The sequence below is a fragment of the Oncorhynchus mykiss genome, chromosome 19 (assembly GCF_057628025.1).
Source record: "Oncorhynchus mykiss isolate SJ-2025 chromosome 19, ASM5762802v1, whole genome shotgun sequence".
Lineage (NCBI taxonomy): Eukaryota > Metazoa > Chordata > Actinopteri > Salmoniformes > Salmonidae > Oncorhynchus > Oncorhynchus mykiss.
Genome location: NC_143040.1, coordinates 53,514,250 through 53,537,920, shown reverse-complemented (window position 1 = coordinate 53,537,920; position 23,671 = coordinate 53,514,250). Strand labels below are relative to the sequence as shown.

The window sequence follows — 23,671 nt, the reverse complement described above, 5'->3', positions numbered from 1 at the left end:
TCACTATTATTCTACAATCTAGAAAATAGTAAAAATAAAGAAAAACCCTTGAATGAGTAGGTGTCCAGACTTTTAACTGATACTGTACAGTATATATATATATACGCGGAGCAGGGGCACAGGCAGCACAGAGCTGGGCTGAGGAGTGAGTGTATGAGGCTCGGGAACTGGAGGCTCCTGTGTACTCCTGCCATGTAAAAGTGTCTAAATGCAAGGCAGATGTGTGCGGCCGGCCAGGGCGAGGTGCAAGAATTTATCTAGGGCCAGAGAGTGCCTGTGATCTCAGATTTATTGCATTTTTCCAGATTCATCCTTTTTACAATGATGGGGGACCTTTCCCACTTGAAGATTTAAGAGGGGGAGGTCTCCCAAAAATTGTTCAAAGGCAGGTTTGCGGGTCTTTTGGGAGAGGGTGAGCTTAAGCTGCTACCACCCCATTTTTTTTTTACATTAGCAGGCTGATTGTCTGAGATAAACCTAATGAAAGGAAGGGGCGGCCATGGCTGGGGTGGGGGAGGAGGGGGGAGAGTCATGACCAATGGCGTTAGTCACAGCGGGGGGGTCGAGCTGGCGCCTGGGGTCCTCTCTGGTATGGTTCTGTGTGGAGGTGGCACCAGGCTGGCCGGCGCTCTGAGAGAGAGTGGTCCACGGAGAGAGAGAGAGAGAGAGATAGCGAGAGAGAGAGAGAGAAAGAAAGAGAGCGAGAGACAGGGAGAGAGAGAGCGAGAGAGAGCGAGAGAGAGAGCGAGAGAGAGTGAGTGAGTGAGTGAGAAAGAGGATGTGTGAAGTTTCTCTTTCTCCGCTACCTGTGTAAACATGAAACCAGTAGTGGCTAACTAGAAAGTTATGAGACACGCATGTTGAGAGGGACAATAAATTAGGCCTTTAAAACTCTGACACGCTTTTCCAAACCACTGGTTTACCAAGCATTCAGATAACGAAGGGCTAGGGAACTACATATCCAGTATAAGCTGTGTTAAGGACCTGGAAGCTTTCTGTGAAAGAAAATTACACAATCTTTACTGCATCGGTGACTACAGCTCCACTGCTATACATTTTTTTTAATGTATGTATAGCTGAAGTCGGAAGTTTACATACACCTTAGCCAAATACATTTAAACTCAGTTTTCACAATTTAACTTGGGTCAAATGTTTTGGGTAGACTTCCACAAACTTCCCACAGTAAGTTGGGTGAATTTTGGCCCATTCCTCCTGACAGAGCTGGTGTAACTGAGTCAGGTTTGTAGGCATCCTTGCTTGCAAACACTTTTTCTGTTCTGCCCACAAATGTTCTATGGGATTGAGGTCAGGGCTTTGTGATGGCCACTCCAATACCTTGACTTTGCTGTCCTTAAGCCATTTTGCCACAACTTTGTAAGTATGCTTGGGGTCATTGTCCATTTGGAAAAAAAATTTGCAACCAAGCTTTAACTTCCTGACTGATGTCTTGAGATGTTGCTTTAATATATCCACATAATTTTCCTGCCTCATAATGCCATCTATTTTGTGAAGTGCACTAGTCCCTCCTGCAGCAAAGCACCCCCACAACATGATGCTGCCACCCCCGTGCTTCACGGTTGGGATGGTGTTCTTCGGCTTGCAAGCCTCCCCCTTTTTCCTCCAAACATAACGATGGTCATTATGGCCAAACAGTTCTATTTTTGTTTCATCAGACCAGAGGACATTTCTCCAAAAAGTATGATCTTTGTCCCTGTGTGCAGTTGCAAACTGTAGTCTGTCTTTTTTATGGCGGTTTTGGAGCAGTGGCTTCTTCCCTGCGGTGCGGCCTTTCAGGTTATATAGGAATCATTTTACTGTGGATATAGAAACTTTTGTATCTGTTTCCTCCAGCATCTTTACAAGGTCCTTTGCTGTTGTTCTGGGATTGATTTGCACTTTTCGCACCAAAGTATGTTCATCTCTAGGAGACAGAACGCGTCTCCTTCCTGAGCGGTATGACGGCTGTGTGGTCCCATGGTGTTTATACTTGCGTACTATTGTTTGTACAGATGAACGTGGTACCTTCAGGCGTTTGAAAATTGCTCTCAAGGATGAACCAGACTTGTGGAGGTCTACAATTGTTTTTCTGAGGTCTTGGCTGATTTCTTTTGATTGTCTCATTATGTCAAGCAAAGAGGCACTGAGTTTTAACGTAGGCCTTGAAATATATCCACAAGTACACCTCCAAGTGACTCAAATGATGTCAATTAGCCTATCAGAACCTTCTAAAGCCATGACATCATTTTCTGGAACTTTCCAAACTGTTTAAAGACACAGTCAACTTAGTGTACATAAACTTCTGACCCACTGGACTTGTGACACAGTGAATTATAAACTAAATAATCTGTCTGTAAACAATTGTTGGAAAAATGACGTGTGTCATGCACAAAGTAGATGTCCTAACCGAGTTGCCAAAACTATAGTTTGTTAACAAAAAATGTGTGGAGTGGTTGACAAAATCGTTTAATGACTCCAACCTAAGGGTATGTAAACTTTCCACTTCAACTGTATCTCATTTCCATACATACTCAATCAAACATCAAAAGGTGTATGTGTGAACATTAGTGTGTGTGTCTGTGTCGATAAATCTCTCGTTCTCGGAAACGATAAATATACCTTGTTCCTTGCCAGCCTCAATCTTTGAACTTTGTTAAGCTGTGCTGGTGTTCATATTGTTGTCCTATCAAGAGGGAGCCTCCAGCCTCTTATTACCATGGCACAAACAAATATACAGGTTTTCAAAGCCTCTGCCCAAGACAATTGATTGCCAACACAGTGAAGACGTCAGGGTTGTGCAAATATGAACTAGATGTTTATGGCCATGATAGTCTGGTGGGGAAAGGCTGGGAACTTGGCCTGGTGGAAACCAGTGTACAATGGGATCTTTAGTGAAGGACTGACCCTACCCTTTGCAGGACAGTATATGATATTGACCAAGAATACAGATAGAGATTTGACACACTGGAATGTTAAAAGCAATAAACATTCTAGATCATTCTAGAATACTAAAATTTGAGTGCCTTGCGGTCAGATGACAAGCAGTTGCCATACCAAGCGTGATGCAGCCAGTCAAGATGCTCCCAACTGTGCAACTGTGGAACTTTTTGAGGATCTGAGGGCCCATGCCGAACCTTTTCAGCCTCTTGAGGGGGAAGAGGCGTTGTCGGGCCCTGTTCACGACCAGTGGCGTAACGTACTTAAGTAAAAATACTTTGTAGTTTTGGGGGGTATCTGTACTTTACTATTTATACTGAACAAAAATATAAATGCAACATGCAACAATTTCAAAGATTTTACTGAGTTAAAGTTTAAAGAAAATTAGTCAATTGAAATAAATTCTTTAGACCCTAATTTATGGATTTCACATGACAGGGAATACAAATATGCATCTGTTGGTCACAGATAACTTTAAAAAAGGTAGGGGCCTGGATCTGAAAACCAGTCAGTATTTGTTGTGACCACCATTTTTCTCATGCTGCACTGCATCTCCTTCACATAGAGTTGATGAGGCTGTTGATCGTGGCCTGTGGAATGTTGTCCCTCTTCTCTTCAATGGCTGTGTGAAGTTGCTGGATATTGGCAGGAACTGGAACACACTGTCGTACACGTCGATCCAGAGCATCGCAAACTCAATGGGTGACATGTCTGGTGTCTGGTGAGTATGCAGGCCATGGAAGATCATTTTCAACTTTCAGGAATTCCAGATCGTTGCGACATGGGTCCGTGCATTATCATGCTGGAACATGAGGTGATGGTGGAGAATGAATGACACGGAAATGGTCCTCAGAATCTCGTCATGGTATCTCTGTGCATTCAAATTGGCATTGATAAAATGCAATTGTTTTTGTTGTCAGTAGCTTATGTCTGTGTAACGGATGTGAAACGGATAGCTTAGTTAGCGGTGGTGCGCGCTAAATAGCGTTTCAATCGGTGACGTCACTCGCTCTGAGACCTTGAAGTAGTAGTTCCCCTTTCTCTGCAAGGGCCGCGGCTTTGTGGAGCGATGGGTAACGATACTTTGAGGGTGACTGTTGTTGATGTGTGCCTGGTTCGTGCCCGGGTATGGGCGAGGGGACGGTCTAAAGTTATGCCGTTACATCTGCCCATACAATAACCGACATACAAAAACTGACGTTGGAGGCGATTTATGGTAAAGAAATTAACATTAAATTCTCTGGCAACAGCTCTGGTGGATATTTCTGCAGTCAGCATGCCAATTGGGAACTCTCTCAAAACTTGAGACATTCGTGGCATTGTGTTGAGTGATCAAACTGCACATTTTAGAGGGGCCTTTTATTGTCCCCAGAACAAGGTGCACCTGTGTAATGATCATGCTGCTTAATCACCTTGTTGATATGCCACACCTGTCAGGTGGATGGATTGTCTTGGCAAAGTAGAAATGCTCACTAACAGGGATGTAAACAAATTTGTAAACAAAATCTGAGAGTAATTAGCTTTTTGTTCGTATGGAATATTTTTGGGATCTTTTATGTCAGCTCATGAAACATGGGACCAAGACTTTACATGTTTAGTTCATATTTTTGTTCAGTGTATATTTTTGACAACTTACTTCTAATTCACTACATTCCTAAAGACTTTTTACTCCATACATTTTCCCTGACACCCGAAAGTGCTCGTTACATTTTGAATATTTAACAGGACAGGAATATGGTCCAATTCACACACTTATCAAGAGAACATCGCTGGTCATTCCTACTGCCTCTGATCTGGTGGACGCACTAAACACACATGCTTCGTTTGTAAATGATGTCTGACTGTTGGAGTATGCCCCTGGCAGTGGTAGAAAAAGTAATAAATTGTCATACTTGAGTAAAAGTAAAAACCCCTTTATTGAAACTGACTAAACTAAAAGTAAAAATCTAATAGTATCTGGTTTTAAAAGTACTTAAGTAGAGTGGTGGAAAAGTACTCAATTGTCATACTTGAGTAAAAGTTAAAAGTTAAACGAAATGATATAAATATATATATTTTAAAAATATGTATTTATTTAACCTTTCTTGAACTCGGCAAGTCAGTTAAGAGCAAATTCTTATTTACAATGACAGCCTACACGGACGACACTGGGCCAATTGTGCTCTGCCCTAATGTACTCCCAATCACAGCCGGACGTGATAAGAGCCTGGATTCAAACCAGGGACTGTAGTGACGCCTCTTGCACTGAGATGCAGTGCCTTAGACCGTTGCATCACTCGGGAGCCCATACATATAACATTCGTAATATTGAAACAAACCAGACGCCACAAGTTTCTTGTTTTAAAATGTTGACAATGCGTTATATTGATAGGTGCTTTTACCCCCAAGCCATAAGACTCCTAAACAAGTAATCAAATGGCTACCCGGACTGTTTGCATTGTGTCATCCCCCCCACCCAACCCCTCTTTGACACTGCTGCTACTCTCTGTTTATCATACATGCATAGTCACTTTAACTATACATTCATGTGCATACTACTTCAATTGGGCCGACCAACCAGTGCTTCGGCACATTGGCTAACCAGGCTATCTGCATTGTGTCCCGCCACCCACCACCCACCACCCCCACTTTTACGCTACTGCTACTCTCTGTTTATCATATATGCATGGTCACTTTAACCATACCTACATGTACATACTACTACAATTAGCCCGACTAACCGGTGCCTGTATATAGCCTCGCTACTGTTATAGCCTCGCTACTGTGTCTAGCCTTGCTACTGTTATTTTTCAGTGTCTTCTTAATTTCTTTACTTATCTATTGTTCACCTAATACCTATTTTTTACTTAAAAATTGCACTGTTGGTTAGGACCTGTAAGTAAGCATTTCACTGTAAGTTCTACACCTGTTGTATTCGGCGCACGTAACAATTAAACTTTGATTTGAATTGACACAACAGTGGTAGGTCTGATCACCAACAACGAGGAGACAGCTTATAGGGAGGAGTTCAGAGACCTGACAGTGTGGTGCAAGGACAACAACCTCTCCCTCAATGTGATCAAGACAAAGGAGATGATTGTGGACTACAGGAAAAGGAGGACTGAGCATGCCCCCATTCTCATCGACGGGGCTGTAGTGGAGCAGGTTGAGAGCTTCAAGTTCCTTGGTGTCCACATCACCAACGAACTAACATGGTCCAAGCACACCAAGACAGTTGTGAAGAGGGCACGACAAAACCTATTCCCCCTCAGGAGACTGAAACTATTTGGCATGGGTCCTCAGATCCTCAAAAGGTTTTACAGCTGCACCATTGAGAGCATCCTGGTTGCATCACTGCTCGGCCTCCGACCGCAAGGGACTACAGAGGGTAGTACGTACGTCCCAGTACATCACCGGGGCCAAGATTCTTGCCATCCAGGACCTCTATACCAGGCGGTGTCAGAGGAAGGCCCTAGACCTTGTCAAAGACATTGTCAAAGACTCCAGCCACCCTAGTCATAGACTGTTCTCTCTGCTTCCACATAGCAAGCGGTACCGGAGCACCAAGTCTAGGTACAAGAGGCTTCTAAACAGCTTCTACCCCCAAGTCATAAGACTCCTGAACATCTAATTAAATGGCTAAAATACCCCTTGTATATAGCCCCGCTATTGTTATTGACTGCTGCTCTTTAATTATTTGTTATACTTATCCATTACTTTTTTGGGGGGTATTTTCTTAAAACTGCATTGTTGGTTAAGGGCTTGTAAGTATGCATTTCACTGTAAGGTCTACCTACACCTGTTGTATTCGGCACATGTGACAAATAACATTTGATTGGATTTGATTTGAAGTTAGGGACTTAACATTTCAGCATTCTATCAAAAATGTCCAAAATCTGAGCAGATGAAACATGAGGAAGAGCAGTACTGTATGTATGGATGGGAAGCAGGGGTGGGTCACAGCCCCCACAGCTTCCTCACAGCCTCCCGACAGTCTCCCAGGCAGTTCTGGGTCAGCGCTCCACAGACACGGTCACATGAGCTGCTCTGCTCCCCTGCCTCGCACAGGAGCAAGCACGGAGTGCACTATGACCAACAGACTCTCCCTCCTCCATAAAAAAACATACAGTGTGTATGAGATAATAGTGTCTCCCTTCTTACACACGCTTGCTTATGGTTATCACTGTCCATCAATACCGATGACGAGATTGCTACCAGAAGCACACCGGCACACGTGCACGCCTGGACAACACTAATACTGTTCAGTCAATTAAATATTTAGATCCTCCACAACTCTTTTGTGTGAGAACTGTTCCTTTGTTCTGTATATTAAAGTCATAGAATCATCCTCAAGAGATGAGCAATGGAAGGGACCTGTCACCAGCACTAAACCGCACTGCTTCACAAGTAAGGGCAACTGCTGGAGGAGCTCTGTTTATTAAGAATGGTTTATATGTTTCCCACTGGAAAGTTTATGTTTAAGATGTGTTTTTGTTAACCAATACCATTTTGTAGCCAGTGGCAACCATCATGGTTTAAAGACCTTTCAAATATTCTGTGATATTGATCAATAATACAGATAGAGGTTTGACACACTGGAATGTTAAAAAGAGTAAACATTCTAGAACACATTTCCATTTGCAATGTGTAACTAGGAGACAAACATACCAAGGCAGACTTTGTCTGCAACACATACAGTACATGAATCATTTCTATGCTGAAAACACTGCCCTGCCTCCAGTTCTCACTCTGTACCTCCAACAACATATGGATGCAATCTCTCTGTGAGATACCTCATTTGCATTTTTTATAGAAAGAGCCTATTGTTTAACAATATTCTCTGTCCGCCACAAGTAATGTGTGCAATTTGCCCTTTAATGTAGTAAAATCTAGATCGCCTTGCGTGACGCTGACACTTTTGTCTGTCACTAGTACTTTGTAGAGATAAAAGACGTTGTTGTGGGTGTTGGCCTCAGAGGTGGTCCACTTTAAGACAACTCTGATGCTCTACCAGACCTATAGAGGTTTATAGACCTGAGTCAGTGTGTTTTGTTAATAGCCCGCTCTTTGTGGCTCTTTGAGCATGCAGAAATGTGAAGGCCCTCGCCTCGCCTGTGGCAGCTATGTGAAGATGGTGAAGGTGGCGAGATTGCATGCAGGTGGTTGTTGGCTTGCCAAGTTGCTTTGAGATGGATTCTGTTTGGTTGCACTTATGTTTACCCACTGCGAGACTGATGAGAGCTTGATCATTTAAAACCAGTGAACTGTGTGAGAACATTGGCAGAAGCACACCTACGTACTGTATGGGAGTCCTAGTTGGCACTCATTCAAATGGGGAAGAGCTTCTGTATGTATTATGATGCTTTAGCGACACAAGCCTGGCACCCACTCTGCATAAGCCTGACACAAGGCCTCTCCCTCTGTCTGCAAGACACATTGTAATGCAAGTTAGGATCAGATGTGTCTCTGCTATGTGAACAATAACTCCTGGGAATATTTACACAGTCATTTCCAGTAAATCAGGGATCACACCGCGTCTCTGTAAACTCCTTCCCTCTGCCTCTCACATCCCTATGATCAATAGTAATCATAGTTGAACACGTTGACCCTTTGGAGGAACGCTCTGAGATGGATGTCCACTTTCTCTCTAGGAACACTATGACCTCTGTGTTTCCTCATGCTGCATACCACAGAAACCATACAGGAGCCCGTGTCTGCATGATGGACGTGAAAAAGCTTTCTGTTTTCAATGGCAGCAGCTCTACTGGCTGACTGGCTGCCTTTGCAAGGCACTGGAGGGGGCTGTAGGAAGCGTCTGGGTGAAGATGTCTAGTGGAGGGGGGAGAGGTAGAAGGGATCAGAGCTTCTCCACCTCGGTGCAGTGTGTCCCTGGCTAACACAGTGGTCCCCAAGCTGTCCAACCAGCCTTTACGAGGCCTCAGCCAGGGATGTCCTGCCAGCTTTATAGCAGCCATGAGTACAGGCAACATGTTAAGGGCAACGTGATCCTCTCTACAGGCTTAGGCTTTAGACTCCTGTCCCTGACAGGCAGCTCTGTCTCTAACTAACGCTGGCCATGGGCTCCACCACCACCCAACTAACGGCCTGACAAGGCAAAAAAATATAGTGAAGAGCTAAATTACAGCTTTGGGCTTTAATGGTTCCTCTCAGTGTTTTTGAGAAAGGAAAACAGGATCTTTCTAGTTTCTCTCTGAGTTTGGTTTCTTTACATGACATTCTCCTCAGCAATAAATAGTCTATGTGGAGAATATTTCCTCTCTGAAGACAGATTTGGAGAACAGTGGGTTCATTCTCCATTCAGAGAGATGACAGGCTGGCTTAGAGACATGACAGAGGGGGTGAATATACATCATCACTATCTACTGGTAGAACTTGGGAGTGTGTCACAGAGTATGATTTGGCGGTAGGAGAAGGGGGAAGGTCGTCTCATCACTCAGTCCAGTGGATGGGCTCTGACACATGCCTCTGCTTGCCTCAGATACAGTGAGTGATATCAAATAATCGAGGATCCTCATTTCCAAAAGCTGCCATTATAATCAGTAGAGAAAAAGTGGCTTACGGAGAACAAGGGGAGTGTAAACACATCTAAACTCCCAATCAGGCCATACCCAGTGCAGCCACTCTGGCCTCTGGCTTCATTAGCTTCCACTGGGGCTCAAACAGCCTGTCCTGCCCAGCCTGGGTTAGGTGATACGCTATGAGTCTGCTGGAGCAGTATTTACTTAAACAACATATAAAAACAACACATAGCACCCCCTGGAGGTCAACACATGGGGTCATGTCTAGGGTTGCAAAGCTACTGGTGATTTACCAAAGTTACCAGAATCTTTAGTAATTTTGTTAATTAACAGAAAATACATGTCAATCTATTGTAACTTTGGTAATTTATACTTGAATAACTTAAAACAAAAAATATTCATATATAGTCATATAGTTTTATATCTATATTCGATATTGTCCATAAGTTTCTAGTAGGTGGACTGAATGGTTGAAGAGAAAATAGCCTAATTCCTGTAAAAATGTATAATCTAATCAACTCTGCAACTCTTCCAACTATTGACTTTTCTTCACAACTGCCATCAGTTTGACGCCAAAACATTGACAACCAATACATATTGATTTAGTCAAAAATAAATAATAATATAAATATATATACAGTGCATTCGGAAAGTATTCAGAGTCCTTTCCTTTTTCCACATTTTGTTACGTTAAAGCCTTATTCTAAAATGGATTTAATAAAAACATTTTACTCATCAATCTACACACAATACCCCATAATGACAAAGCGGAAACAGGTATCTAGACATGTTTGAAAATGCATTTAAAATTATTTACATAAGTATTCAGACCCTTTGCTATGAGACTCGAAATTGAGCTCAGGTGCATCCTGTTTCCATTGATAATCCTTGAGATGTTTCTACAACTTGATTAGAGTCCACCTGTGGTAAATTCAATTGATTGGACATGATTTGGAAAGGCTCACACCTGTCTATATAAGGTCCCACAGTTGACAGTGCATATCAGAGCAAAAACCAAGTCATGAGGTCGAAGGAATTGTCAGTAGAGCTCAGAGACAGGATTGTGTCGAGGCACAGATCTGGGGAAGGGTACCAACACATTTCTGCAGCATTGAAGGTCCCCAAGAACACAGTGGCCTCCATCATTCTTAAATGGAATAAGTTTGGAACCACCAAGACTCTTCCTAGAGCTGGCCGCCCAGCCATACTGAGCAATCAGTGGAGAAGGTCCTTGGCCAGGGAGGTGACCAAGAATCCGATGGTCCCTCTGACAGAGCTCCGGAGTTCTTCTGAGGAGATGGGAGAATCTTCCAGAAGGACAACCATCTCACAACCATCTCTGCAGCACTCCACCAATCAGGCATTTAAGGTAGATATAAAGTCATGGGGTCTGCATACTTTCTGAATGCACTGTACATGCAATATGCTTTGTAGACTTCAGTGGACAGAGGTTGCTCTCCAGTTTTGTGATGAAACAAAGGTTTTGTTGATTTATTCTGCCACTGTATCTTCTTATTGTCTCAGCCTTATGCCTATATATCACGCTGGCAAGGCATATGAACTAATAGGTTATAGAGCAAGTAACGCAATTAAGACAACACATACAGCAGGTTGTGATATGGCTTTTTCCCCCTGGCTTCCCCAGTGATTTTACCCATGTCATGTCTCTTCTCCTCCCCTCTCTCTGGTTATGGTTTGTTTTACTCACCGGTCGAGACGAAGGCCTCCATTTTCTCCTTGAAGGGCTGGAGGTCCTTCTCAGAGGAGCTAGCACACACCTTCTGAACAGCCTTTTCACACACTGAGGGAGAGAGAGAGCGGGAAATGTTAAATATCTGACATTTCGCAGCAGGAATGGATTAAAAAAGCTCTGGCCTGGGTTGGGTGGGGGAGAGAAAGTGTGAGCGAGAGTAGACTGTATACTGCGGTGTACTGTGTGAATTTGGCATTTATTATTGGGCTAAGCTGTAAAACAATAACAAGCGTGCCCAAACAGCAAATGTAGCACATTTCCAGCACTTTCATAAGTGAGTTAACCAAAGCCTGCCGGGGGGAAACATTTGAGGGGAAATGTGTGTGAATCTCCTCCAAAACATCCCAACCAGATGGCTATTGAAAAGACCTTGCAATCACTTAAATGAGCTTGGTCTGCATTCAAAATGAGAAATATATTATAAATCTTCAGAAACACAGACTGTTCTTTGAATGTGAGTAGGGTGTTCAATCTGTTACTCTCAAAGAATGTGAGGATATAACACATGTTGACGCCACAGATACTGGGGTAAGACAGTCATCCAACCAACACCATGAGCGTTTGGCCCACTAGCTAGATATGACATGGTGGCAGTAGATGGGCCTGTCCTGTTCTGGCTCTCTCCAGTGGAACTGTACATGTGGGTGACGGCTGAATGTCGAAGCCTTGTTTGTTGTGGATGGGTCTTTGTTGCCCTGCCAAACCACCTAGCTCACACAGGCTCAAAGGAAACAATGATGACTTGGGCAAACATGAGCCAAACTATTTCATTTTCTCCTAACAATCAGCGTGGGACGTTATATACAGAGCGGCCTGCCGGAATAACTTTTGCAACTTCACTCAAACCTGCAAGTCATTAATGAGTGCAGTAAATACCTTGTGTTGGTTATTACTGCATAGCTAAATGTCTTAACAACACAACAGGAACACTTGGCTGGTCAGAGTGTGAGACTGCTTCACTGGTTTCCAGAATAACCAAGAGGGATGTATTAAGAACAGGTGAATATGCCCAGCTACCCACAATCCTTTTCCAGGGTCTCAGGAGTAGTTGCTCTTGAAAGATGAGGGACTAAACTTGAACTACTGTACACGAATTGAGTAAGAAAATACATAATCTACAGCTGAGGGACAACCATGACCCAAATCAGGTGAGCCAGCACAAACACCACTGAAAAGTTAGTACTTAAAAAAAAAGTCTTAGATCCCTCGCTCTTTAAAATCCCCCTGTCTCAAACAGGCACATTAAAGGGTGTTCAAAACAGCAAGACTACAATTAAGAGGCGGATCTCCTCTAAATGTGGTCCAGACAGTGTAGGCCACAAGAAGGAAACCCCCAAAACATCAGCAGCTGCATGAAATAAAAACCCAGTGGGCTCTGGTTTAGGACATTGTCCTACAGTGACAATACATAGGCACAGAGGAGGGGTAGGGGTGGGGGGAGAGGGAGGAGGAGGAGGAGCTGGAAGAGGATCAAGGGACCCCTTTCTAAAGCAGTCTCCTGGGGATATGCAGGCTACAGTGTAAAAGTATTACTACAGTCTAAAAGTATTTCTGCAGTGTAAAAGTATTACTACAGTTGTCACGTTCTGACCATCGTTCGTGTGTGTTTTCCTTGTTTTAGTGTTGGTCAGAGCGTGAGCTGGGTGGGCATTCTATGTTGGATGTCTTGTTTGTCTATTTCTATGTCTGGCCTGATATGGTTCTCAATCAGAGGCAGGTGTTAGTCATTGTCTCTGATTGGGAACCATATTTAGGTAGCCTGGGTTTCACTGTGTGTTTGTGGGTGATTGTCCTTGTTCCTGTCTGTGTTACTTTGCACCAGTATTAGGCTGTTTCGGTTTTCGTGTTACGTTTATTGTTTTGTATTTGATTCGTGTTTACTTTGTTTCATTAAACATGGATCACAATAGCCACGCCGCATTTTGGTCCGCTTCTCCTTCACCGAAAGAAAACCGTTACAACAGTGAAACAGCATTACTACAGTGTAAAAGTATTACTACAGTGTAAACGTATTTCTACACTGTAAAAGTATTACTACAGTTACCGTGTAAAAGTATTACTACAATGTAAAAGTATTTATACAGTGTAAAAGTATTACTACAGTGTAAAAGTATTAATACAGTGTAAAAGTTTTGCTACAGTGTAAAAGTATTACTATAGTGTAAACGTATTTCTACAGTGTAAAAGTATTACTACAGTGTAAAAGTATTAATACAGTGTAAAATTATTACTACAGTGTAAAAGTATTAATACAGTGTAAAAGTATTAATACAGTGTAAAAGTATTAATACAGTGTAACAGTATTAATACAGTGTAAAATTATTACTACAGTGTAAAAGTATTAATACAGTGTAAAAGTATTACTACAGTGTAAAAGTATTAATACAGTGTAACAGTATTAATACAGTGTAAAAGTATTTCTACAGTGTAAAAGTATTAATACAGTGTAAAAGTATTTCTACAGTGTAAAAGTATTAATACAGTGTAAAAGTTTTGCTACAGGGTAAAAGTATTACTATAGTGTAAACATATTTCTACAGTGTAAAAGTATTTCTACAGTGTAAAAGTATTAATACAGTGTAAAAGTTTTGCTACAGGGTAAAAGTATTACTATAGTGTAAACATATTTCTACAGTGTAAAAGTATTACTACAGTTACCGTGTAAAAGTATTACAACAATGTAAAAGTATTTCTACAGTGTAACAGTATTAATACAGTGTAAAAGTATTTCTACAGTGTAAAAGTATTAATACAGTGTAAAAGTATTACTACAGTGTAAAAGTATTAATACAGTGTAACAGTATTAATACAGTGTAAAAGTATTTCTACAGTGTAAAAGTATTAATACAGTGTAAAAGTATTTCTACAGTGTAAAAGTATTAATACAGTGTAAAAGTATTTCTACAGTGTAAAAGTATTACTACAGTGTAAACATATTTCTACAGTGTAAAAGTATTACTACAGTTACCGTGTAAAAGTATTACAACAATGTAAAAGTATTTCTACAGTGTAAAAGTATTTATACAGTGTAAAAGTAAACAGTATTACTACAGTGAAACAGTATTACTACAGTGAAACAGTATTACCACAGTGAAACAGTATTACTACAGTGAAACAGTATTACCACAGTGAAACAGTATTACCACAGTGAAACAGTATTGCTACAGTGAAACCATATTACCACAGTGAAACAGTATTACAACAGTGAAACAGGTCAACTGAAGGCCCACTTTGCTCCCAGGGGCCTGCTCTCCCCACAGCCACCTAATCCCATTACTGTAAATATGTCCATGCTGTTCTCTAATTGGCCAGTGAGTGTTAATCTGGGTCCTCTGTGCCCAAACAGCCGTGTCAATTCCCCTGGGGTTACAGCAGCAGAGAGAGAGCGAGAGAGAGAGTGACAGAGAGAGAGAGAGACCTGGGCCCTGGCAGTAACATCCCAAAAATACACAAATAATGATTTTCCAGAGAAGATCCAGATCTCAGGGAATTAGACCAAAGTTTTCAATTGGTACAAAATATATAGAGTACTGCACACACTACAATTACTTAGGTTTAAAAATAAGCTCAACTGGACACCTTAATGAGGCAGAGAAAGCAGGGCATTCTACGCCATTAAAAAACAAATTCAGATTGAAATAAATTCAGATTGAAATTGAAATTAAAATTTGGCTAAAACTAATTGAATGTGTCATTGAACCAATTGCACTTTATGGCAGCGAGGTGTGGGGTCCACTTGCAAAACAAGATTTCACCAAATGGGACAAACATCCAATTGAAACCCTGCATGCAGAGTTCTGTAAGATTCTCCTACATATCCAGAGGAAAACTACAAACAATGCATGCAGGGCAGAATTAGGCCAAAATCCAATAATAAAAAAAAACAAAAAAGCAATTCAGTTTTGGAAACATCTCAAATTTAGTGACCCCCTCTCATATCATTATCCAGCCCTGAAATGCCAAGAGCTGAGCAAAGAAAATAGTCCCCTCATCCAGCTGGTCCTGGGGCTGAGTTCATCAACCTGTTCTACTAACACACTAAAACCTCAGGACTCTCATCCAGCTGGTCCTGGGGCTGAGTTCACCAACCTGTTCTACTAACACACTGAAGAAGCATCAGGACCCGAACATCCAATCAATCAGTATACTACATTGCTGCCTCCTATTAGATGAGGGACAGTGTCTGACAGACCAACCAACCTGCACGTTTCCTCTAATGTATGCTTAGTTATTGTTCAATGTGTGGTTATTTTGACCCTTGGTTATTGTTGTTACTGTTGTCCCGTTGACAATTTTGAATCTTATTATTTTAATATCGTAAATATCCAAATTAAACTTTGGCAATATGTACATTGTTACGTCATGCCAATAAAGCGAATTGAATTGAATAGAGAGAGAGAGAGGAGAGAGAGAGAGAGAGAGGGATTGAGGTGGGTTGGTAGAGAGAGAGAGAGAGAGAGAGAGGGATGGAGGTGGGGGGTAGAGAGAGAGAGAGAGAGAGAGAGAGAGAGAGAGAGATAGAGAGAGAGAGAGGGATTGAGGTGGGTTGGTAGAGAGAGAGAGAGAGAGAGAGAGAGAGAGAGAGAGGGATTGAGGAGGGGGGTAGAGAGAGAGAGAGAGAGAGAGAGAGATAGAGAGAGAGAGAGAGAGAGAGATGGAGGTGGGGGGTAGAGAGAGAGAGAGAGATAGAGAGAGAGGGATGGAGGTGGGGGGGTAGAGAGAGAGAGGGTGGGGGAGGGGGAGGGGAGACAGACTGCAGTTGAGGCTCTTCCTTCATAGAGGAAAAGACTCTGTTGCAAATTACCACCAAAAGGTGCTTTCCTATCCATCATCTGTGTTAATCAGATAACTGCTAAGGCACACCAGGATCTTGGTCCACACACTCCCACACAGTCATCAAGAGGGCACGACAGCATCTCTTCCCGATCAGGAGGCTGAAAAGATTGTGCCTGGGCTCTCGGATCCTGAAAAAGTTCTACAGCTGCACCAACTCTGCATTGTTGGGAAGGGCTCGTAATCAAGCCTTTTATGGTAAAGTCTACACCTGTTGTATTTGGCACCCTGTGTTAAGATGGTTAGACAGAAGCAGATCCTACTGTTAATGTCAGCGCTGTTTGTCCTGTCTGGCTTCCTGTCCAGTCACCAGGTCAAAAGGGACCTGTCTCCCCTCCCTCCACCACATTCAGGCAGGGCCAGCCTTCATACAGACAGTGGATTCAGCATTATTGTGGAACAGGGTTATTTCACTGAAGAATACTGATTTCCAGATGTTACTCATCATAAACTGTTAGCAACACATTGATTCTCTGTATACAAATACATGTAGAGGAACATTTGTAATGGTTTATTTGTGATGGTTTATTTGGGTTTAGAGTGGATATATAAGACAAATATGATGGCAGGATGATTTGATGGCCATATTCTCAAGGGTTGCCCAAACAGTATGTGGTTAACACTGTAGTAAGGCATGGGATTCATAAACTCTACAGTGTGTGTAAACAGGAATCTCGCCCAGTACATGCTGTCTGTAGGGACACTGGGGTTGCTGGTATGCATCATATAAGGTATAGGATTGCATCATATAAGGCATGTTACTGTACTGTACCATGGGGAGTGGGCTAACATGAAAAGATAGTCTGACTTCTGCTCTGAGACATGGCAAACGCGGTTAGTCAAGCTCACTTTGATGTAGTGAATGAACCATGAATTCTCCACATTAACCGACGGCTTGCCACAATATTCTGTCGACCCTGGGATGTTTGGAAAACAAGACATTGTACACTTGGATGATCATTGAGCTCTACATATTTGACTGCCATATAGGAAAGGTTTCTGTTCTAAATGTTCTACTGCTTGAACTCATTCCAGATTCATGTTGATTCTGTTATGCCCTCCTTTATTTCTAACCATCAGTGACTATAAAAAAACTCTCGCAGATAAACTGACACTACATATGTTTTCACCCGTCAAGCATGAATGTTTTGAAAACCCTTTCTAATCAGAGAGAGAGAGAGAGAGAGAGAGAGAGAGAGAGAGAGAGGTTAGTCTTGTCCGTGGTCTGGCCTGGCAGATCAGTGTTATTTACACCAGGCACTGGATCATTTCCCATGAGCTCTAAAGCACAAGGAATTCTCTCACTAATCCACAGTTATAAACAACCCACCCCAGTGCACTGTCAGCCTCCCAGCTTCCTCCTCCCTCCCCTCCCTCCCACCCAGGCTACAGCCCTGCTATTGCCCAGGCTATATTGGGCCAGCCAGGAGATAAAGGTCAAACACCCACCACACCTCCCTCTAAAATAAATCTCTCTCTTAATTTATTTATTAGATTTTTATTGAACCTTTATTTAACTAGGCAAATCAGTTAAGAACAAATTATTATGTACAATGACGGCCTACCCCAGCCAAACCTTAACCCGGATGACGCTGGGCCAATTGTGCACCGCCCTATGGGACTCTCTATCTGCCTGGACCTATCCAGCATCCAACCCTGGCCCACGTCTTACATATAGCCTGTCTGAGAACACAACTGCTGTAAGACATGGTCCTCCAATGTTCAGGATTTCAGCTGTTCTACTGTAAGGGAATGCTTGGGATGTCATAGTTTGAGGAAATCATAAAGAAATGATAGATCTTCAGGAAATGAAAGGGGTTTGGGGTCAGCCAGGATGTTCTGGAGAGGGTGTACAGCAGCTTGGTGGAGAGCATCCTCACGTTCAATATGACAGTCTGGTATGGTAATCCGAGTGTGAGGAGCAAAAGCAAACTGACCAGAAAAGTAAACACAGCCAACAATGTAATTGGTCGACCACAGGCACATTTAAGCATCCTGTTCCAAGGCAACCAAAAAGAAGGCACTGGCTGTCATTGGCGACCCCTCCAACCCTCAGGTGGAGAGGCTTCCCTCTGGCTGGCTCTTTAGTATGCCCATGACCAAGAAGAACGGGTTCAAACATTCATTCCTTCCTTGTGCTGTTGGACTACTAAATCCAGTGTAAATTGTATCGGCATATGTACTTATCTATCTAGTGCAGTTGGGACACTGGTCATTTGTTAGTGAGTGTATTAATGTCCTCTATGTTGTTAGTGTTCGCAACATGATGGACTGACTGGTTTAAATGTGTATGATGTGAAAATGTATGTGATTATTTTAATGAAGGTGATGCCAAAGAAAAATGTCCATCCTGGATGGACAATAAAGTTGTATTCTATTCTAGTTGATAGATTTAGCTTCAATTGGCTCCATATCTAAGAGGAAAACAAGGTGAGGAAATGTACGGACAAATCTGTTGAAAAGGCAGTCATCATTTAATATATGGCCTGCTACCAAGACAAAATAATAGAAATCATAGTACATGGTTTACAATTCTTATGTGCTTATGTGAGGGTCTTGAGTTGACAAAGACTGTATTATCCACACTCGGCATGTTCCCTGCATCTTGTGCCTGTATTTAAGCAAAATTAGGAGTAGCCTATATTTAACCGTTATGTGGGGAGGAGAGGTAGCAGTACTCTAACCCAAACTGGAGCTTCTGTCATAAAATGGACTTCAGGGTAAAGGCCTTGCCTTGACTTGACATTAGGGGGCATTTCTAATAAAGACACTGTCTGATTTGCCATGGTGATGAATGCCGAACCTTGCACAGGACTTCTGTGAAACACTAAACCCCCCTGGGCAGCAAATGAGCTCTGACGGTTCTTTTTTATTTGATACAATTTCATTCAGTAGCGTCTCTGCTTCGCTGTCCGCCCCAATTACCTAGCAGTTAAAGAGCTTTACGTGGCCGTGGTCTCTGCTGACCCTGATTGAATGAAAGGTCAACTCCGTGCCCACATGAGCCCAGGGACTGGGTGAACCAAGGATACTCTCCAGGAACATAGACATCTACCGTAGCCCCCAAACGGACAGACACTCCTCCTGACAAATAGAACAAACAACGACGAGACAGCCTATAGGGAGGAGGTCAGAGACCTGGCGGTATGGTGCCAGGACAACAACCTCTCCCTCAACGTGATCAAGACAATGGAGATGATTGTGGACTACAGGAAAAGGAGGACTGAGTGGAGCAGGTTGGGAGCTTCAAGTTCCTTGGTGTCTACATCACCAACAAACTAACATGGTCCAAACACACTAAGACAGTCGTGAAGAGGGCACAACAAAATCTATTCTCCCTCAGGACACTGAAAAGATTTGGCATGGGTCCTCAGATCCTCAAAAGGGTCTACAACTGCACCATCGAGAGCATCCTGACTGGTTGCATCACTGCCTGGTATGGCAACTGCTCGGCCTCCGACCACAAGGCACTACAGAGGGTAGTGTGTACGGCCCAGTATAACACCGGGGCCAAGCTTCCTACCATCCGGGACCTCTACACCAGGCGGTGTCAGAGGAGGCCCTAAAAATAGTCAAAGACGCCAGCCACCCTAGTCATAGACTGTTCTCTCTGCCACCGAACGGCAAGCAGTACCGGAGCACCAAGTCTAGGTCAAAAGGGCTTCTTAACAGCTTCTACCCCCAAGCCATTAGACTTCTGAACAGCAAATCAAAGGGCTACCCAGACCCCTCTTTTACGCTGCTGCTACTCTCTGTTTATTATCTATGCATGGTCACTTTAACTCTACCTACATGTACATATTACCTCAATTACCTTGACTACCCGGTGCTCCCGCACATTGACTCCCCTGTATATAGCCTCACTATTGTTATTTTACTGCTGCTCTTTAATTATTTGTTACTTTTATTTTCACTCTTTCTACTTATCTATTTTTGACTTAATTAACACATTTTTATTCTTAACTTCTTAAAGCATTGTTGGTTAAGGGCTTGTAAGTAAGCATTTCACTGTAAGGTCTACTCCTGTTGTATACGGTGCATGTGACAAATACAATTTGATTTGAACTGAAAGCCTCAGAAGACACTAGGGAAAAAACAGTGCAATATCCTGGTCTTACTCTATAGTTGCCAGGCTTCTTCTGCAGGAGAGAAGGGATGGATCCTGACCCCCCCCCCCCCCCCATCCCCAGAGAAAAACCCAGAGAGAGGTCATCAACTCCTGCCCAAACAGGAAGGGAGATCAAATGAGGATCATGTTTCTGCACGACAGAGTGGAGGAGAGGGCAGCCGCCAGGCTAGGGAGTCTGACCTACTCCTTTCCATTGTCTCAGACCAGACACACACATACATCTATCTACCTGGCCACTTACTGGAGCCTCACTCTCGGGAAGAGGGATATGGAGGAACACCACTGAACCTTAAGAAAGAATGAAAAAGTGGGGCAAAACAGGACTCATGTGGCTCCTGCATGGATAAGGAGAACGGCTTTCATATTGCTAGCCTCCTCTCAGTTGAGAGCCCTTGTAGCTACAGAACCCAAGGGGGTGTGATCCTGTGTCAGCACCAGCCACACAGAGTTAGACATTATTCAGATGTGAATGGAAGTGATCTGATATAATTAAGATCAGTTGGTTTCTTTAGGGTGGTTTATAATAGCGCAGCATAAATATTTATTCCTGGAAGCTGGCGAAGAGGATGAAAATGGGAGTCCTAGGTGGACCTCACCAAACACAGAGAATTCAGGCTCACCGCTCCCTACCAATACCCAGATGATTCTGGGCGAGACTGCTATTTCTTTCCTGCAGTAGATATAAAATACATATAAAATAAATGTATTGTCTTTAAGTGTTCAATTTATCCTAATAAATGACTGACAGCTGGGTCTGGGGCTCTTTTGTAGACTCTTTGTATTTTACCAGAGGGCAGCAATCTGAATGAGGAGGGGAGAGTGGAGAGCATATCTAATTGCTTTCATATTCTGTATTATTGGTTGACTGAAATAACGCCTTTAACCCCCGGACGGCCCAGCTGACCACTGACTGGCTCGATGACTGACTCACTGACTAACTGACTGCCTGGGGGCAACGCCTTTAACCCCCGGCCGGCCCAGCTGACCACTGACTGGCTCGATGACTGACTCACTGACTAACTGACTGCCTGGGGGCAACACCTTTAATCCCCGGACAGCCCAGCTGACCACTGACTGGCTCGATGGCTGACTCACTGAATAACTGACTGCCTGGGGGAAACGCCTTTAATCCCCGGACAGCCCAGCGGACCACTGACTGGCTCGATGACTGACTCACTGACTAACTGACTGCCTGGGGGCAACGCCTTTAATCCCCGGACAGCCCAGCGGACCACTGACTGACTAGATGACTGACTAACTGATTGGCTGACTGACTTATTGACTAACTAACTGATTGGCTGGCTGGCTGGCTGACAGACTGACTCACTGACTAACTGACGTGTTGGGTGACTGACTCACTGACTAACTCATTGACTGGCTGGCTGGCTGACTCACTGACTAACTGACTAGCTGGCCGACTGACTCATTGGCTAACTGACTGGCTGGCTTGCTGACTGACTCACTGGCTAACTGACTGGCTGGCTGGGTGAATGACTCACTGGCTAATTCCCAGGCTGGCTGGCTAACTGGCTGACTGACTCACTGGCTAACTGACAGGCTGGCTGGGTGACTGACACTGGCTAATCCACTGGCTGGCTGGCTGGCTAACTAGCTAGCTAACTGGCTGACTGACTCACTGGCTACCTGGCTGGCTGACTGACTCACTGGCTAACTGGCTTGTTAACTGGCTGGCTCACTGGCTAACTGACTGGCTAACTGGCTGGCTAACTTGCTGGCTAACTGGCTGGCTCACTGGCTGGCTAACTGGCTGGCTAACTGGCTGGCTACCTGGCTGGCTACCTGGCTGGCTACCTGGCTGGCTGGCTACCTGGCTGGCTACCTGGCTGGCTACCTGGCTGGCTAACTGGCTGGCTAACTGGGCGGACCATGCCAGTGAGCACTGAGCTCCTGATACCAGCCATGTGGTAAAGTTTCTCCTGTGAGTGTTGCTCCTTTATTGCATTTCCATCCAGCTTTCATATCATCTGCAAACGTTTCAGACAGATAGACTTGCTTTGGCTGAAATGAAGACACTGACACTTCTGACATAGGATACTATAAGTAGAGCATGTTCATGGCAGGGGGAAATGGGGGAGTGATGACATGCCTGTTATGGCATGACACGATGCCTGGGAACAAGGAAAAGGTGCTTCAGAGATTCTGAGATCCTGAATCTACCCTGAAACACCTCTGATGGATGATGGAGGAAAGTGTTCTTACAGGATAAGACAGAATATACAATGAGTATCATACTACATATAGAACAGGACGCCTCTATGTAGGCCTGACGTTACGTGAGTTGCTTAGAAAAAAGTGAAATAACCTGTGTCTCACCAGTCAGGTCTCTCCCCAGCTTCCTCATGTCCTTTGTGAGGTCTTCAAATTTGACCTGAGCTGCCAAGAAGAAATCCTGTGGCTCAAGCAGTGGGAATATACTCTTGTCTGTTCCTGCGTGCTACAAACCAACAGACAACCCACCAATGACAAAACATCAGGAAACAACAGAAGAATTGATATTTTAGTCCATCCTGGGATATTTGTTCCCTTCATCTGAAATACTGTACCTCGTCAAAATTGCGCAGATAGTATGCAACTACGTAATCCACCAGACTGATACAGTTGTCCTAAAGATACAAAAGGTCAGACAAAAGAAGCCAGTGCAACTTCTCAGTAACATACTGTAGATTAATATAATGTAATATGGCTGTGTGTGTGGTGAGTGTACCCTGCTCTTGACATCCTTCAGTTTGGGCAGGATCTCCAGGCCAAAGCCATCAGCCTGACCCCGTGTCCTGTTGCCTCCGTTCATGTAGTTCCCAAAGGCTAGGACCAGCCCCATCACATCCTTCACACTGCTACAGTCCAGCAGATTCTGACCACACACACACACACACACACACACACACACACACACACACACACACACACACACACACACACACACACACACACACACACACACACACACACACACACCACACACACACACCACACACACACAGGGTCAGCATGATAAAAGCTCATACACTGACAAATCAATAACATTGCAGTCATGTCATGTCTTACTTTGCTCACGGTGGAGACTATTTCTACTTTGCGGTGGATGGAAGATATGCAGTCAAGGAAGATAGACTGGAATATGATGCAGTGGGACCGGCCAGAGAAGTCTGGAATCTGGGAGAGTTCATACAAGAACCTGCACAAGAGGAAATAATGTGTTATGACAAAATTAAACAAAATGTCCAACAGGAAGAACTATTTTTAATCCTTGGCTGCGCTGCTTCCACACACACACACGGCTGAGTCAGTATGGCTTTTAACTAGCAGCTGATAGTCATGAGTCTTTCTGCTCTAATAGTTTGATAGGTCCAGGGTCAACTAAAGGAGGACCGGAGCACTGATTGGTCAAATGTAGTGTCAGGCCGACTCATGTAAACAGGGACATGTCTGTAATATCCTGTGGGATTAGGCTGCTGATGGATCAGACACTGAGTGGGTATGAAC

At 43.6% G+C, this 23,671-nt stretch overlaps 1 protein-coding gene across 5 annotated transcripts in view; it reads right to left on the bottom strand.

Annotated features, from left to right (window-relative positions):
• The window catches only part of LOC110497955 (formin), a 94,679-nt gene that overhangs the window by 9,618 nt on the left and 61,390 nt on the right, over nucleotides 1-23,671 (bottom strand). For 2 of the 5 annotated variants that reach the window (XM_090211362.1, XM_036954900.2), the window contains 5 exons: nucleotides 23,234-23,363; nucleotides 22,893-23,039; nucleotides 22,732-22,791; nucleotides 22,502-22,622; nucleotides 11,161-11,253 (listed from right to left, as the gene is read on the bottom strand). In XM_090211362.1, coding sequence (XP_090067488.1) covers nucleotides 11,161-11,253; nucleotides 22,502-22,622; nucleotides 22,732-22,791; nucleotides 22,893-23,039; nucleotides 23,234-23,363 — 551 coding nt within the window. Of the gene's footprint in view, nucleotides 1-392; nucleotides 631-11,160; nucleotides 11,254-22,490; nucleotides 22,623-22,731; nucleotides 22,792-22,892; nucleotides 23,040-23,233; nucleotides 23,364-23,671 lie in introns of those variants that run through there. The other 3 variants (XM_036954901.2, XM_090211363.1, XR_005037748.2) reach the window with 3 other exon arrangements.